General features: G+C 36.0%; 1 protein-coding gene across 1 annotated transcript in view; it reads left to right on the top strand.

The window, feature by feature from the left end:
• The first annotated feature begins 5,769 nt into the window (after window positions 1-5,769).
• LOC133515632 (fatty acid synthase-like) overlaps window positions 5,770-15,787 on the top strand; it is a 31,233-nt gene continuing 21,215 nt past the window's right edge. Inside the window, exons 1-18 of the mRNA XM_061848202.1 lie at window positions 5,770-7,333; window positions 8,887-9,079; window positions 9,755-9,878; window positions 10,178-10,381; window positions 10,661-10,777; window positions 10,862-11,025; window positions 11,380-11,522; window positions 12,020-12,223; window positions 12,305-12,491; window positions 12,600-12,762; window positions 13,036-13,205; window positions 13,311-13,462; window positions 13,542-13,725; window positions 13,977-14,125; window positions 14,403-14,584; window positions 14,670-14,789; window positions 15,145-15,254; window positions 15,541-15,731. Of these exons, the coding sequence (XP_061704186.1) occupies window positions 7,175-7,333; window positions 8,887-9,079; window positions 9,755-9,878; window positions 10,178-10,381; window positions 10,661-10,777; window positions 10,862-11,025; window positions 11,380-11,522; window positions 12,020-12,223; window positions 12,305-12,491; window positions 12,600-12,762; window positions 13,036-13,205; window positions 13,311-13,462; window positions 13,542-13,725; window positions 13,977-14,125; window positions 14,403-14,584; window positions 14,670-14,789; window positions 15,145-15,254; window positions 15,541-15,731 (2,916 nt within the window). The 5' untranslated portion in view covers window positions 5,770-7,174. The remainder of the gene's footprint in view (window positions 7,334-8,886; window positions 9,080-9,754; window positions 9,879-10,177; window positions 10,382-10,660; window positions 10,778-10,861; window positions 11,026-11,379; window positions 11,523-12,019; window positions 12,224-12,304; window positions 12,492-12,599; window positions 12,763-13,035; window positions 13,206-13,310; window positions 13,463-13,541; window positions 13,726-13,976; window positions 14,126-14,402; window positions 14,585-14,669; window positions 14,790-15,144; window positions 15,255-15,540; window positions 15,732-15,787) is intronic.

Below are 15,787 nucleotides of genomic sequence, written 5' to 3'. Positions count from 1 at the left end.
TATATTAACACGCACCCCTTCGAGCTACTTTTTTGACCACCGTAACTTGTTTCAGTATAGCTTTAATTTTACTGATCTGGCAAAAAACTGATTTAAACATTCACGATTGTTAGGTACGCATTATTATTTACAAAAATACAACTTATTCGAAACGTCGGAGATAATCTTAAAACTTAACTATACGCGATTAAGTCCAGTTTTCCTAAATATCAAATCTGGAGTGTACCTAACCTTTTGCTTCACACCCGAAGTGCTGAACCTGGCATCGTTGAAGACCGGATTCATTAAGCCACACGCCTGAGACAGTCCTTGGCGTAAATCCGATTATGTTCACGTTTGCTAGGGGGTTAACGTGTCGATGGCACAGATAACGTACCATATCAGATACAACACTAAAATATACCTTTCCGAATCTAGGACTTGCCGGCCGTGCTCAAAACGTAGCAAAGATTAATATTAATTTTATATTTCTTTTTATTGGTGTATCTGCTGATGCCAATGCCAATCAGGGTAATGTGTTTATCAGTCTATGTATGTATGTAAGTTTTTTCCTGGCGTTCCACTCTAGAGACCTAACGGCCGATTTTGATGATTCTTACGGCAAACAATTTGTCTTAATTGTCCAAGTGTCAGTAAAGACATGAAAGTAAGAAATAAAGAATATGGCGATATTGGCAACAATAAGATGCCATTTGGTGAAAAAGAAAAGATGAACATACACTACGTCGAGTGTGGTAGGTTTTCAAGCGTCGATTGAGAAACTTTTTGCTGGAGAATCCATTATATTCAATTAGTGAATTTTTTGACATAACTGTATAATTTATTTTCGCATATTTGACATTGTTTTTGATTCTTGATTCTATTTAATAGGGTTCCGTAGCCAAATGGCAAAAAACGGAACCCTTATAGATTCGTCATGTCCGTCTGTCTGTCCGATTCTGTCACAGCCACTTTTTTCCGAAACTATAAGAGCTGTACTGTTCAAACTTAGTAAGTGGATGTATTCTATGAACCGCATTAAGATTTTCACACAAAAATAGAAAAAAAACAATAAATTTTGGGGGTTCCCCATACTTAGAACTGAAACTCAAAAAATCTTTTTTCATCAAACCCATACGTGTGGGGTATCTATGGATAGGTCTTCAAAAATGATATTGAGGTTTCTAATATCATTTTTTTCTAAAATGAATAGTTTGCGCGAGAGACACTTCCAAAGTGGTAAAATGTGTCCCCCCCCCCCCCGTAACTTCTAAAATAACAGAATGAAAAATCTAAAAAAAATATATGATATACATTGCCATATAAACTTCCACCGAAAATTGGTTTGAACGAGATCTAGTGAGTAGTTTTTTTTTAATACGTCATGAAATTAAAAAAAAATATTTTTTTCATCATACCCATACATGTGGGGTATCTATGGATAGGTCTTCAAAAATGATATTAAGGTTTCTAATATCATTTTTTTCTAAACTGAATAGTTTGCGCGAGAGAACCTTCCAAAGTGAAAAAAAGTGTGTCCCCCCCCCTGTAACTTCTAAAATAACAGAATGAAAAATAAAAAAAAAAATATATGATATACATTACGATGCAAACTTCTAACGAAAATTGGTTTGAACGAGATCTAGTGAGTAGTTTTTTTTAATACGTCATAAAATTAAAAAAAAAAATTTTTTCGTCAAACCCATACGTGTGGGGTATCTATGGATAGGTCTTCAAAAATGATATTTAGGTTCCTAATATAATTTTTTTCTAAAGTGAATAGTTTGCGCGAGAGACACTACCAAAGTGGTAAAATGTGTGTCCAAAGTGGTAAAATGTTGAACGAGATCTAGTAGTTTAAGTAGTTTTTTTTTAATACGTTATAAAGGAACCCTTCATGAGCGAGTCCGACTCGCACTTGGCCGCTTTTTATTTATTTGTTAATGAAATACTCAATTAAGCTAAGGAAAACAAATTATCACCAAAATCATGTTGGTATGTTATTAATTTAATAGCACTCTGCAAAAACTAGTTTAGACTGGAAAGACTCAGTTAAAACTAAGTAAATTTCACCAAAACACTTATTAAAAACTAGTTTTGACTGATAGATTCCAGTTAAACCCTAAGAAATCTAGTTTTATTAATGAAAACACGTTATCACTGAACAGATTGGAAAACTCGTTTTCATAGTAGGTAACCTAAAATATATTTGTCAGATTTTTAGTCTTTTTTTTTTCACTGCAAATTGTGCAGAGTAGAATTGTATGTATTTATTTACTTGTTTATGTATATTTGTGTTAGATTTTAGTTAGTTGGTAACGATTTTATATTTTGATAATTAAGTAATTTACATTGTATACAATCTTAAATAAGACGCATAACAACTTATAAGCGAGAAACGCCCCTTCTAATGAACATTAAAAAGTATTTATCCTAAAAAGAAGATAAGCCTCACACGAAGCTTAATGTGTTCATTGTACCCAAGAAACTGGTCAGCCGGGACTGAAGCATTAAATTGCAAAAGGGTCGGCCTCTAGTTATTGTGGTGCAAATCACCTGCGGACGGGAATCGCGTTACGCATCCCGTGTTAGAATATAGTTTGCTAGGTTCTCTTGCTGAATTGGAATGATATTGTTATCTTTGTTCAAAATTATAGTCGATCAATGAACCTATTGTAAGGGTTAAATATATAAAATAGCTAATAATAAAAAGCATAGGTCTTTTCCTGCAACCAAGTAATTTTCGCAGAAATTGGCTTCAAAATAAAAAAAAAGTTTTGGCTTTATAGGTATTAACATTTTTAAAGACATATATTCTGTAAAATGTAATGTGACATAATTTGCGACCGCGGCCGGCAAAACGTCTCACTTTGTTGCTTGCCATAAGGACTCCTTGTCAGGCTATTTGTATAAAGATACAAGCAAATCTCGACCTTATGGCAAGCAACACTTACTGAACTGTCCCGATTGCCGGTGAGTAAAGTTTCCAGAGCTCAACAAGGGTGCGAAGTGTTAGGGTCGACAACGCGCATGTAACAAATCTGGAGTTGCAGGCGTCCATAGCCTATGAAGAGTTCATACCATCAGGCGACCCGTATGCTTGTTTGCCACCGACGCATTGTAACAAGATCGGCTACGTCACCCACTTGCGAGCACACCAGAGACAGCAACGGAATTGATAGTAGTCGCCATGGCCGAATCGGCCGTGGAGTTATAGATCGTGTCATTCACGAAGACGCGTCCCTTGACTCGTACTGTCATTTTATTAAAGGTTAAATTTGACAAATCTGCACGTCATCGTGGATGACACGATCTATATTATTATACATAAAAGATTTGCAGTAAATTGAAATTTGAGCATTTCTCTCTAGGGTAGTTACTGTATGCCCCAATGCAATCTCCGTACTTCTAGTCCCCGTCAGCTGAGAGGCGAGCGTCCCTCAACCTGATTTATGATCTTGGGCGGGCCTCATTCCCCTGACCTTTATTTACGCGAGGTTTTTGCTCCCCAACGAGCCGTCAAATTTGAGTGAATATTTCAGTAGGTGATCCTTCTGAGGCGTCTAAGTTTCATTTAGATGTTTTGAAACCTGCTATATATGTATATAAAATTGATGTAATAAACTCTGTAGATCCATATATATCTGTACATACATACATATAATATGTATGTATGTGGAAAAAAGTTAAAGGCTGCAACAAGGCTGCCAACTTCTATTTGTCAATTCTAAAGTAAGGTGAATGATACTTTTAATTATTTAATTATGCGTTGCGTAAGTTTACATTTTCTTGTAATAAAATGAATAATACAATGGCATGATTATGTATCAAGTAAAAAAATCAGTATGCATCAATTACCCTTTCACGCCCGGTAAACAATACATTGTAAAAAGTCTCATCAACCTCATTAATTATTTGGATTTATGTCCCATTTCTCATAGGTGACTCAAGCCTGCTTGAACCTGCCCTGATTACGTGTATACTTTTTAATTCCATACAGTACTCCTCAGTATACAGCGTGGGAAAAAAAAAGAGTTTGGTTCCCCTTTCAAAGTTAAAGCTTATACCATAGTAGGTATATCGTATGTATTTTTTCTGTTCTTTATTATCATGAAAAGCAGGCACTTGGTAGGTTTTTATGAGATATAATATATACATAGTCTACTGTAAGTTACAACACTTTACCATTAGTCTACTCGGCAAGATCAAAACGGTGAAAAATAGATATCCTACTCCTAAGTGTGTTACCTTATTAGATTTGGAATGACGTATGGAAAAATATATTCGAAGCGTTTATGAGCACACAAAAAAAATCAGAAGTTATAGACAAACGAACGCGGAAAATAGAAGATAGCCACTTTTTCGCGAATATCTCAAAAAATATTGTTATTTAAGAAGTTTGAATCAAAAAATATTTAAGAAAAGGAGATTTTCATTCAAAAAGTCAGTACTTGCAGAACTATGTCTTATACTTTTTATTCAACGCTAAATATTTCCCTCCGTGCCTCATTTTCAGGATACGCGTGTGGCGAGAATAAACGAGTACATGACATTAAATATTATTTCATAAGGTTATAATATACATTTCAAATGAAAAAGTATATATGATTTATCTTAAACATATACAAGAGTAGGGATTTAAATATATATACATTTATCTCAAAGTTCTTTTTTAACAAGTTAGGTAATTGTTAACTAATAAAAATTTCTTGAACTTCCTTCTTTATTGTACACAAAAAAAAAACTATAATTATCGGACAGTTTTTTCGCCCCGTGGAGTCTTCCTCATATACATACTAAATAAGATCACGTTATAAAGGTTCTGAAAAAATTAAATCTCTGTTTATAATATTGCTTTATATTTTACAATCTTGCCTTGATTTTTAGTTTTTTGTTAATTTTCACTATTATTCTAAAGCGTAATTTAAGCAAATTATTTACATTATAAAAAAATATGACGTGACCTGGTTAAATATGTATATTAAAAGGGATTCACGAGGCTAAATATTTTTACGCCCATTATTTAACCCTTTTTTAAATTAACAATAACGACGAAAGTTCGAGAAAAAATTATGAATTAATAATCGCATAACTCGTTGAATAAGTTACTTTATGATAAAATTCTAATAGTAATACATTCTCGCACATGTTTAAAATATACCATATTTTTTCATATTTTTAAATGATTGTTATATACCTTAAAAATAATAATTAATGTTACGTATACTCGCTTCTTCTCGCCGCGCGCTTATCGTAAATGAAGCGCGGAGGGCTGTGCTCAGAGTTGAATAAAAAGTATTGATAATGGAGATATAAGTAGTTTTGAAAGTAAAAACTTTTTACTGGAAATTACCTCTTCTTTAATAATATTTTATTTCGATTTCTTAAATAATAATACTTTTTAAGATATTGGCGAAAAAGTGAATATCTTCTTTTTTTCGCGTTTTATCGTCTATAACTTCAGATTTTTTTTGTGTGCTAATAAACGCTTAGAATACATTTTTTCATATATAATTCCGAATCTAATGAGGTATCACACATATTTTTAAGAGTAGTATCTCTATTTTTCACCGTTTTTAACTTATCGAGTAGACTACATTACCCAAGACACTTCATGGAAAATGATTAAAGAATAAAATTATATTCCTCGTTTTATCAAAACTGTATAATGATAAAACTGATTTTAACCTTTTCACCGTTATAAATGTAACAATATAAAAACAATTTTATTTTAATTTATTTATAAGTTGTATATGTTATATATTATATGGATTCCTTATTTTCCGAGATAAATGAGTTTTATTTTAATGTAAGTATTTATGTTATATTACACAACACGAAATAGTAAACTTTATCAGAATGTATTAAGGTTAATTTCATCGTAGTTAGTTATGGCGGACTATAGCGGTCAAAAAGTTAACGGTTAAGTAACAACTAACAAACAACAGCAGTTCTTTTTAAGTCATTTTTAGTACAATGTTGTATGGTTTACGTAATTTTTCTTTGTACAATCATAACTTTTAACTTACTTACAAGACAATAAATATCTAAGGAGCTCAAACTAAGTTCGAGTTGATTTCCAAGGGAGTTCAGTACTTTGGCCACCCTCGGTCTTCGGTCTTTATTTTGAAGTTACGTAGGTATGTTAAATTTGAGCTCAATTGGAAACTGGAAAATGGGTCAAATTAAATTGATATGATTAGATTTTTATTACAAAAGCATAGAGGTTATTTTCATCTGAATGTAACAGATGAAATTAATAAAAAACATGTTTAAAAAACGTTAATACTGACTGGAATCCTCCTATTTTATGTAGGTAGGTTATGATTTCAGCTGTGAATGGGTAAAATTGTTCTACTCCTGATTTTAACTTAACGGGTTCGTGAAACTTTGGTATTGTTAGATTAACGGGTAGTCGAAACTAAATGCTAAGAAGCAGATAAAATGTGAAAAATAAAATATTTTGTAACAAATGTACTTCCGTAAATCACGCTGGTTAAAACGTAACAAAATTATAAATGGGCATACCTAGTGCGTCTTTTTTAACATTTAAGATCTTTATTTACATAATAGATATATACAGAGGTATTACTATAACTAGCTTAAATATAAAATAGGCCCTTGAGGTATTGTACCCAGGATGTTGGCGGCATTGTCGACGTGTGTCATGTGTCGACGACGTCGTGCGTGGAAACCGCCAGCTCTTCGGTCATCACCATCAGTTACGTCAACCAGACGCTTCGCGATTTCTGCATAAAGCTTGTGCGCGCTGGGATCCCATTACCACTAGATTTTCAACGCCAAATAGTACAAAAGGTGCTCTCTACCAACGCTCTTATATTTATTACGTTTCAAAATTTCGGCGCTTTTATTTTAAAAATGTATGATTGTAATTTTAGCTCAGTCACGGCGTAATCACACCAATTTAGTCAGCCTGTATAACTTTATATGCATTTAAAAGCAATATAAATGAAAAATGTGTATTCATTCCGATCGCGGACTGCATTTATTGAAGTACGATATTTTTCACCTCACTGATTTTTGTGCAGCCCTATAGTCGGCGGTTGCTATTTATTTTTTACATACTAAAATAATAAAATTCTTCAAAGTAATACCTGTCTAAATTAGTCATAATATAAAACAGTAATCAAACATTTTATTCTTATATTATTGACTGTGTGATCTAATTTAAGCAATGGCTCCGATACCACAAGAAGTCCCGAGCGATCTCGGCGAGGTACCGAGCGAGCGCAGCGAGGGCCTAGACGGCAACCGAGTAGTGATCTCCGGCGTGTCGGGTACCTACCCGCAATCACATCACATCATGGAGCTCTCCGACATTCTCTACAACAAGGTAAGTCGACTCTTTATCATGAATACAGTAAATCACCAAATAATAATACCATTTGAAGGGGCTCCCCGCGGTTTTCATCGATTTTTGTTTAGTTTTGAGTCGTTACTCCTACATTTGCACTATAGATAGAATTATAAGACAAACGGCTATCGGTTTTTCAATATTTTATCTCTATTCTGGTCTCCCGGATTTTGAAAGAAATGAACACTTTCTAAATATATATATTTATAAATAAATAAAGGATTTTTAATATTCATCTAAATTGTATTTTTTTCTTATTTCATGCATGTTAATTATAAGATGTAATGTTTAGAAAAGATGTGTCCCGCCGAGTTTCTTGCCGGTCCATATTGGGATACCCTCCTCCAATTGAGAGGGGATTTAAATCTTCTCGGGTCAGAGGTGTAGGGTTAGAGCCGTTGTCGCTTTATTTGACGTTCATAAGCGCATTTTAATATGCCTACTTGAATAATAAACTATCTTTATCATTGAATCGTGTTATTTACATATCACTCGCGGCAATACATAATACCTACAATACTTAATGTAATACCTACATTTAGGGCTACTATTACTACTATTAACCAGGATATTTGTAGTTGACCAAGGCATGCTTCAGTACAATATTTACTGTCCATCTTGTAGACTTTACTTGGGTAATTTTATGGTAGTTACAATTATAATTATCATTTATAAGCACCTGCATTTCAACTTAACTGGTCAGGCCAATGCACCTACGGAGGGCGCCGTGATGGAATGTCCAATTCCAATTCCAGCGCGCCCTCGCGTTAACCGCCGCCTCGACTCAGTTGCCGTTAGGCAAAGAGGTTGAAACACCGGAGTGGGTTTAGTGGATAGGGTCAAACTCTCCCTTCTAAGGAAAGGAGCGGCAAGTCCCACACACCCCCCAAGCGGTGGGTAAGTGCATTCCCACTCCGTCAAAAAAAACCATGCACCTATTTCGCATGCTACAGAGCTTTAATTGTGATAGAATTTTTGTGGCAGTCCTTCTGAAAATTTTGATAGCCCAGACGGTGCACGGGTTATTATTTCAAACGTCAATGAAATTATGACGTTTACTTGACACTGGCACTGTCAAGGCTATCAAAATCGCTGCCAACTTATCTTGGTCTGACTCTGCCACTTTCGTTAAATTTGAAAATAAACTATATTACTAAAAATAAAATTACATACCATGGTCCGAAAAAAGCACTGGTCGCGGGTTCAAACCCCGGCTCGTACCTATGAGTTTTTCAGAACTTATGTATGAAATATCATTTGATATTTACCAGTCGCTTTTCGGCGAGGAAAAACATCGTGAGGAAACCGGACTAATCCCAATAAGGCCTAGTTTACCCTCTGGGTTGGAAGGTCAATGGCAGTCGCTTTCGTTAAACCTAGTGCCTACGCCGATTCTCGGGATTAGTTGCCAAGCGGACCCCAGGCTCCCATGAGCCGCGGCAAAATGCCGAGGCAACGCGAGGAAGAAGACCATAGTCTGTAGCAGTCTGAAAAATGGTATTATAGACATCTGATTGTTAATTCTGATTTAGGTGAACCCAGCCGAAGAAAAGCAATCTCGTTGGAACTACAACCACCCAGAGGTTCCACAGCACGTGGGCTTGATCCCCGATCTGGACACGTTCGACGCTCAGTTTTTCAGAGTACATTATCACCTTGGGGTAAACTTAGATCCGATGTCCCGGAAAATTCTTGAACATGCTTACCAAGCTATTTATGATGCAGGTAGATTATGAAACTAAAGCCGGAATTACCTTACAAAATAAAATTAGGGTGTGAAATTCAGTTTACTAAAAAATCGCGCCCGAATATTAAATTACACTTGAAACTACATGGTAAAACTAATGTCATGAAATGAATTTCATGGCACTAATTTTGTAATATAATTCCGGCTTAAGGGAGAGGTGAATGAAATGTATAATGGATAAACAATATCATACACACAGTAGGTATGTAGATAAAAAACAAAACGGATTGGCCTGGCTGTCAGTTTTAAGTCCACACATGACTGCTGTTGTGTATAAACACAAACCACAACTGAATACCTAAACAGAGTAGGTGGCTAGTCAATTACATAAATTGAAGAACAGGCATAAAGTTGATCAGTAGTGGGTACTTTACTGAAACCTAAGAGTATATATATAGTTCTGAAATCGATACAATTGAGAAGTGTATTTTCATAATGACTCATTTTTGTATGGTTTTCATAGAGAGATAAGCCCTTTTAATAATACACTCCTCAATTATTGCTGATACTGGCAAATTTGTTGACGTCCAATGTAAATCAGTTTTAAACAATTTTCCTTGGATTATATTTGTCATTGTGTCTGGATACTGTTGACGACAATTAAGTTCAAATTTCCGAGTATTTGTAATTAATATTCAGTATTATTTTAACAGGAATCAACCCCAACCAATTGTCTGGGAAGAAAGTTGGTGTTTATATCGGGAGTTGCTTATCTGAAACTGAAAAAGCTTTGTTTTATGCAGCTTATGCAGGCAAGACTGGTTTTAGTATAGCAGGGTAAGTTAGGTACAATTTTTTGTACTACTAAAATAATAAAATGACAAGACACGTGCCATATCATCCCTAGTGTTCATCTAGTGGATAAAGTTTCAAAAAACGAAAAGAACATTTAAATCCGTAGGTCTCATAAAAGCATGTTTAAACACTTGCAAAAAGCCACCAGTGGTCGTCGCACAAGCCCGACCGTTTCGAAGTGTTAACATGTTAGCCGTGGAGTAAAAACTGTGTAAAAAGAAATTGTAAGTGTGTGTTGTGTATTTAATACCTGTTTACGATCTTCATAAATTGTAATTCAGATGCAGCAAGACAATGTTCGCCAATCGGGTATCGTACTGGCTGAATGCAAAGGGACCCTCGCTGGCTATTGACGGCGGGTGCTGTAGCTCAGCGGTGGCCCTAGAGCAGGCTTACCAGGCGCTGACCCGAGGCGACTGCGAAGCAGCCGTCGTTGGAGGCTGCAACTTGTGTATGCACCCACAGACTTCAATACACTTTGGCAGGTAAAATATAAGCATTTAAATATGAGGACAAAACGCTAAAGTTTAAAGTGTTATAAAATATAAGTAATTGGATTGGCAAACCAAGAACAAGCGAGCATCTCGCTCTTTTTTGCCCAGAATGTGCAAGTTGTGGAATGAGCTTCCTTCTGTGGTGTTACCCTTGGCAGGGTCACTATGAAATGAAATGATAAAAAGGTGGAACATAGAGTCATTATGACATTATAACTATACTAGGTGTATGACTTTATTATTGTAACGATAATACTTTTTTTAATGCAGAAATATAACATTATGTAAGGATGGAAAAACAAAATCCTACGATCAGGCAGCTGATGGATGTGTGAGATCAGAGGCTATTTCCGTGCTTTTCTTACAAAAAGCTAAGGATGCTTATAGGTAAACCATATCGATTTACGATGCAATTGTTATATACCTACTTAACTTTACGCTTCATGTCTAAACAACATATTTATATTTTAGAATTTATGCCGATGTTGTTTTTGTAAAAACAGCATATGCTTCTGTTGAAAGCACTGGCAGTTTTAAGCGGAAACCTGAAGAAATGACGACATTTCTAGATAAATTCTACGAAGAAATAAAAGTGTCACCAAGGGATGTAGAATTCGTTGAAGGTTTTGGAGCAGGTAATAAAGCACTTGTCGGTGATATTTTATGTAATGTAACAATATGTTTTAATCTAATTGTAATGTAACAATATGTTTTTTTTTTTTTTTTTTGCGAATTTACATTTTTCGTACCTTTCGTGTTTTCCATCACACTTGCGAAGAAAACATACTTATAAGTGTTAAGCGAAAGTGTTGTTTATCGCTCATCGTAAGTTTCTATAGTATGTAAAAGCATGAAAGGAGATCCGTTCACCATACAGCCATAAAATTGTGTAAAAAATATTTATATAATTATGTCTTTACCTTTACTAACGTCTTAATTTTTTTTTAAATGAGCAAATGTGATGAAAAATGATTTGTTTGTGTTTTCAGCCGATTATGAAACTGATAAGATAGAACTGGATGCGATAGATAAAGTTTTTTGTAGAGGTCGGCGCGAGCCACTGTACGTTGGCAGCATCATGTCCAATGTGGGCTACTGCGAGTCCGCCACGGGTATAATGGGAGTCACCAAGGTCTCTTTTATTTTTTTGCTCTCAAAATAATTTAAATAAAGATTTAAGTAAAAAAAAATGTTTTTTACTTAAATTTTAGTATTACAATATTATACTTATAATCAGAAAATTCTTGATATTCGTAAGATACAAATTTTGTCTTCTTTCATTCACATTATTCACGTATTTCCGGCCATATCCTAAAATAATCAACTCTGATTGAAAAAATTGATGAGGCTAGATTATACGAATTGTTTTTTTTTATTGAGTCCGTTTTTCTTACTATGGTTTCCTTCACCGAAAAGCAAATGGCAAATATCAAATGACTTTCAGGAAAGTCATAGCACTATAGTTGAATGCTTTACCGCGTGGGGCTGGTTACCAGCGCTTGATACCCATCGCCATATTTAATGTACTGTGGAATGAACCGCTTTACTCATGAAGTCTCAGTATTCATGAGTAAAGCAGTTTATTCCTGGATTGAATACGTAGCATTAGGTGTCCTTGTCGACCCTCAGGTGCTTTTGGGGTACCACACGGGACAGTTAGCGGGCAACCTGTACTGCGAGCGACCCCGCGATGACGTGGAGGCGTTGAGAGAGGGCCGCATCAAAATCTTGAGCGACCATAAGCCAACTCCAAGAACATATGTTGCAGTCAACGGTTTGTCTCTGACCGGTGTTAATTCTCACATACTTTTACATGGACATTACAAGCCCAAGGTATTTGAGTACAGTAGTATAAATTATTATTTTTGCACTTATTAGCCTGTTGTATATATAATTGTTTTTTGTTTATTTTAGGATTTGACAAAATATCACAGCGATATTCCACGATTGGTCTTAATTTCGGGTCGAACGGATTCAGCTGTGCAAAATATGATCAATAATTTAAAATCAAGACCTATAGACGCCGAGGAGTTAGCTTTGATTCAAAATATCCACTCTTATAAAATAAATGGCCATCTAGGAAGAGGATTCACCATTTTAGGTAAGTAGGCACTTTTCTTTTAGAATGTTGGTAATGGTAGAAGAAATAGGCAATGATTATGTATTTTGAATTATTAGACAGCCCAATAAATAAATAATTATTTTGTAGAAACAAACAATGAATCGAAAACTACAAGTCTAGTTGAAAAAGCAGAATATTTTGATGGTGGTGAACGTCCGTTATGGTTCGTGTACAGCGGCATGGGCTCGCAGTGGGCTGGGATGGGAACACAGCTCATGCGCTTGCCGATCTTTGCTGCTGCCATAGAACGGTATTTGCTTTTCTGGTATAATATATATATCATTCATTCAAGTGTCAGTTATTGTTTTAAATTTTTTACATACCTATTTTTATTCGCCTACAAGAAGATTATTTACCTTGATATTAGCGCCATCTGGAGGAATCAATGTTATAAATATGAAGAAACGCCCACTATCAACCATTGTTACTTTTACGTACTAAAATAAAGAGAGTAAGTGGCTAAGGTATACGTTAATTTTTTTTAACGAATTTCTGATGGAATATTTATGATTTATTTACTCAGCTGTCGACGAGTATTGGAACCAAGAGGCATCGATATTATACATATCATAACGTCGCCCGATAAAAAGATCTTCGACAATATTCTACATTCGTTCGTTGGAATTGCTGCTGTCCAGATTGGTTTGACTGATATCCTCTTACAACTGGGTTTGGTCCCGGATAAAATTATAGGTAATGTGTCAGTATAATTAATATTTTTATCAATTATTTATGGCTCAGATGCTCTTGCAGCTTAAACTTAGGAACTTTCATTATAAAATTGTAACTATTTCTTAGGACACAGCGTAGGCGAGCTGGGGTGCGCGTACGCTGATGGCTGCCTAACAGCCGAGGAGATGATCTTGTCAGCGTACAGCCGCGGGCTTGTCTCTGTGGAAACTCCCTTCATATACGGCTCCATGGCTGCCGTTGGCATAGGGTTTACACAAGTATGTACTAGTATGCTAATAACTAGATGTTTTTATTGATGACAGAAAACTTTTATTTACCAGTACCATTGTAATTCAGGTGTCTAAGATGTGTCCACCGGAGATCGAGGTAGCCTGCCACAATGCGGCTGATTCCAGCACCATCTCAGGCCCGTCAGATATTATGGGGCAATTTGTTGCTCAGTTGACAGCTAATGGGATTTTTGCAAAAGAGGTTCCTTGCTCTAATATAGCATATCATTCACGATACATCGCCGAAGCAGGTGACCAACAAACCATTTTTCTTAAAATTAATCAAGTGTTCAAAACTGATTTTTCTTAATCTCCACCCCACTTTTCACAGCCTGAGGCTTGGTCGGTTTCTTCTCAATTTACGCTTGCTTAAAATCAAGTTGTCTGACAATTTTAACTTGCTAATTATATTTAAAGCAACGTTAGGGCAACTAACGGGGTGTCTCGTACTCATGCTTATAAGAAAACATATGATTACATTAATAACTATATGTTGTTTCAGGTCCTGGACTCCTTAAATACTTGTCAAAAGTAATTAAAACTCCCAAACTTCGAAGTGAGCGTTGGGTGTCAACATCTGTACCACAGGACAGATGGAACGAAGACATAGCCAAATATTCTTCGGCCGAATACCATACTAATAATCTCCTGGTAATTTTGATGTTGACAAAATATTGTTAGCAAAATCTCTAATTACGCAACCATCCGGAATCCGAATCAGCCGAAAATTGTCATTGCTGGATCTCCACGACATTTCAAACAACTTGGTTGAGGGTAACATTTGACCGAACGTACCCTCGTTCAACGTTTCCTAGCGATCTTGACCAGATCGTTGTCGCAGATCGTAGTGGTCCTTATCTTGCCACCCTATTCACATCACATAAGAATGCCAATATTGTGCGATAAATGTTGTGTTTTGATTTTGCAGAATCCAGTGCTTTTTGAGGAAACTGCGCGATTGATTCCAAAGAACGCGGTGCTGGTAGAGGTGGCACCACATGGCTTGCTGCAGGCTATTCTTAGACGTGCGATGCCCTCCTGCGCGCATGTGCCGCTGACGCGCCGTGGGCACCCTGATAATTCTCGCTTTCTACTCGAAGCTATTGGACAGTGAGTCTGACACAGCACAAAAAGCTTTTTTATTTATTTATTTAATTCTACAACTTCTGGTATTGAATTATTTCGTATTTTGCAGGTTGTTTATGGAAGGATATTATCCAGATATACGTCCTTTATACCCAAAAGTCGAATTTCCTGTTTCAACTGGAACCCCTCATCTGTCACACTTAGTAGAATGGGCTCATCAACAAAAATGGTAAATAAAATACTTAAAAGTGAAACCAGTAGATAATAATCATTACTATATTTGTGAATACTCGAATTGTGATGCTACCAGTACCACATAGAAATCTATAGAACATTAGCTAGGTAATCAAGAATTATGAAAAGCCGTCGCAAAAAACAACTTTTGGCAGCGATACAGCAACGCATTTCGAAAATGTTACAATAGATACAGCTGGATTACTTCTTGAGACACTAGAAATGATATCAAAAATTAATAAGGTGTTGCAGTAAGATTTAATCGCGGATCCTGAGTACATGCTATTGCTACATAAAGTGACAGTGCACGGTGTTCACAAAATTAAGAACTTTCAACTCGCAATCGACAGGCATTTGGCGTTATATGCGAGTCCAGAAAGAAAATTGGCTTCAACCTGCACTTTCAAGATAACTCTACACGATGCTGAATATGCTTACTTACGAGGTCACCAAATTGAAGGTAAGCCTATAAAATCTAAGTACGTATATGCGAACGTGGTAGGTGCGACAGATAAGTAACATAGTCCACTGAACCAATGGCCATAGGAATAGATGGTGGTCTAATGGTCTTAAACGGAAACTGTTTCGGCCGACCAATCTAGAGCGCAGTGTAAGCTACAGCTTTATAAGGCGATATTGTTCGTAAGGTTTTTGTAGTGATACGAGGATGAGAGCTGAAGATCAAGCATAATGCCGTGCTGTGGCAAATATTGATTATTGGTTGTAATAACTAATAATGTTTCTAGGCAAAACGTTATTCCCATTTTCTTCTGCGTTGGTGTGCGTATGGGACACACTCACAATGGTTGCAAGAGCACCGCGGCGGGGACTTCCTGTGGAGTTTCGCGACGTGGAGTTTTATTCGCAGCCAACTCTGCACGACTTGCGTTTGCTACGGCTTACTGTAGCCTTGCACCGCGGGAATGGACGGTTTGAGGTTATATTTTATTTGTCTCGTAATCCTCTTAAATGTGGGAGAAGTGTTACATGAAG

Source organism: Cydia pomonella, chromosome 2 (genome assembly GCF_033807575.1).
Source record: "Cydia pomonella isolate Wapato2018A chromosome 2, ilCydPomo1, whole genome shotgun sequence".
In the NCBI taxonomy this organism is placed as follows: Eukaryota; Metazoa; Arthropoda; class Insecta; order Lepidoptera; family Tortricidae; genus Cydia; species Cydia pomonella.
The sequence above is the reverse complement of the archived record's forward strand: the minus strand, read 5'-3'. Positions and strand labels throughout refer to the sequence as shown.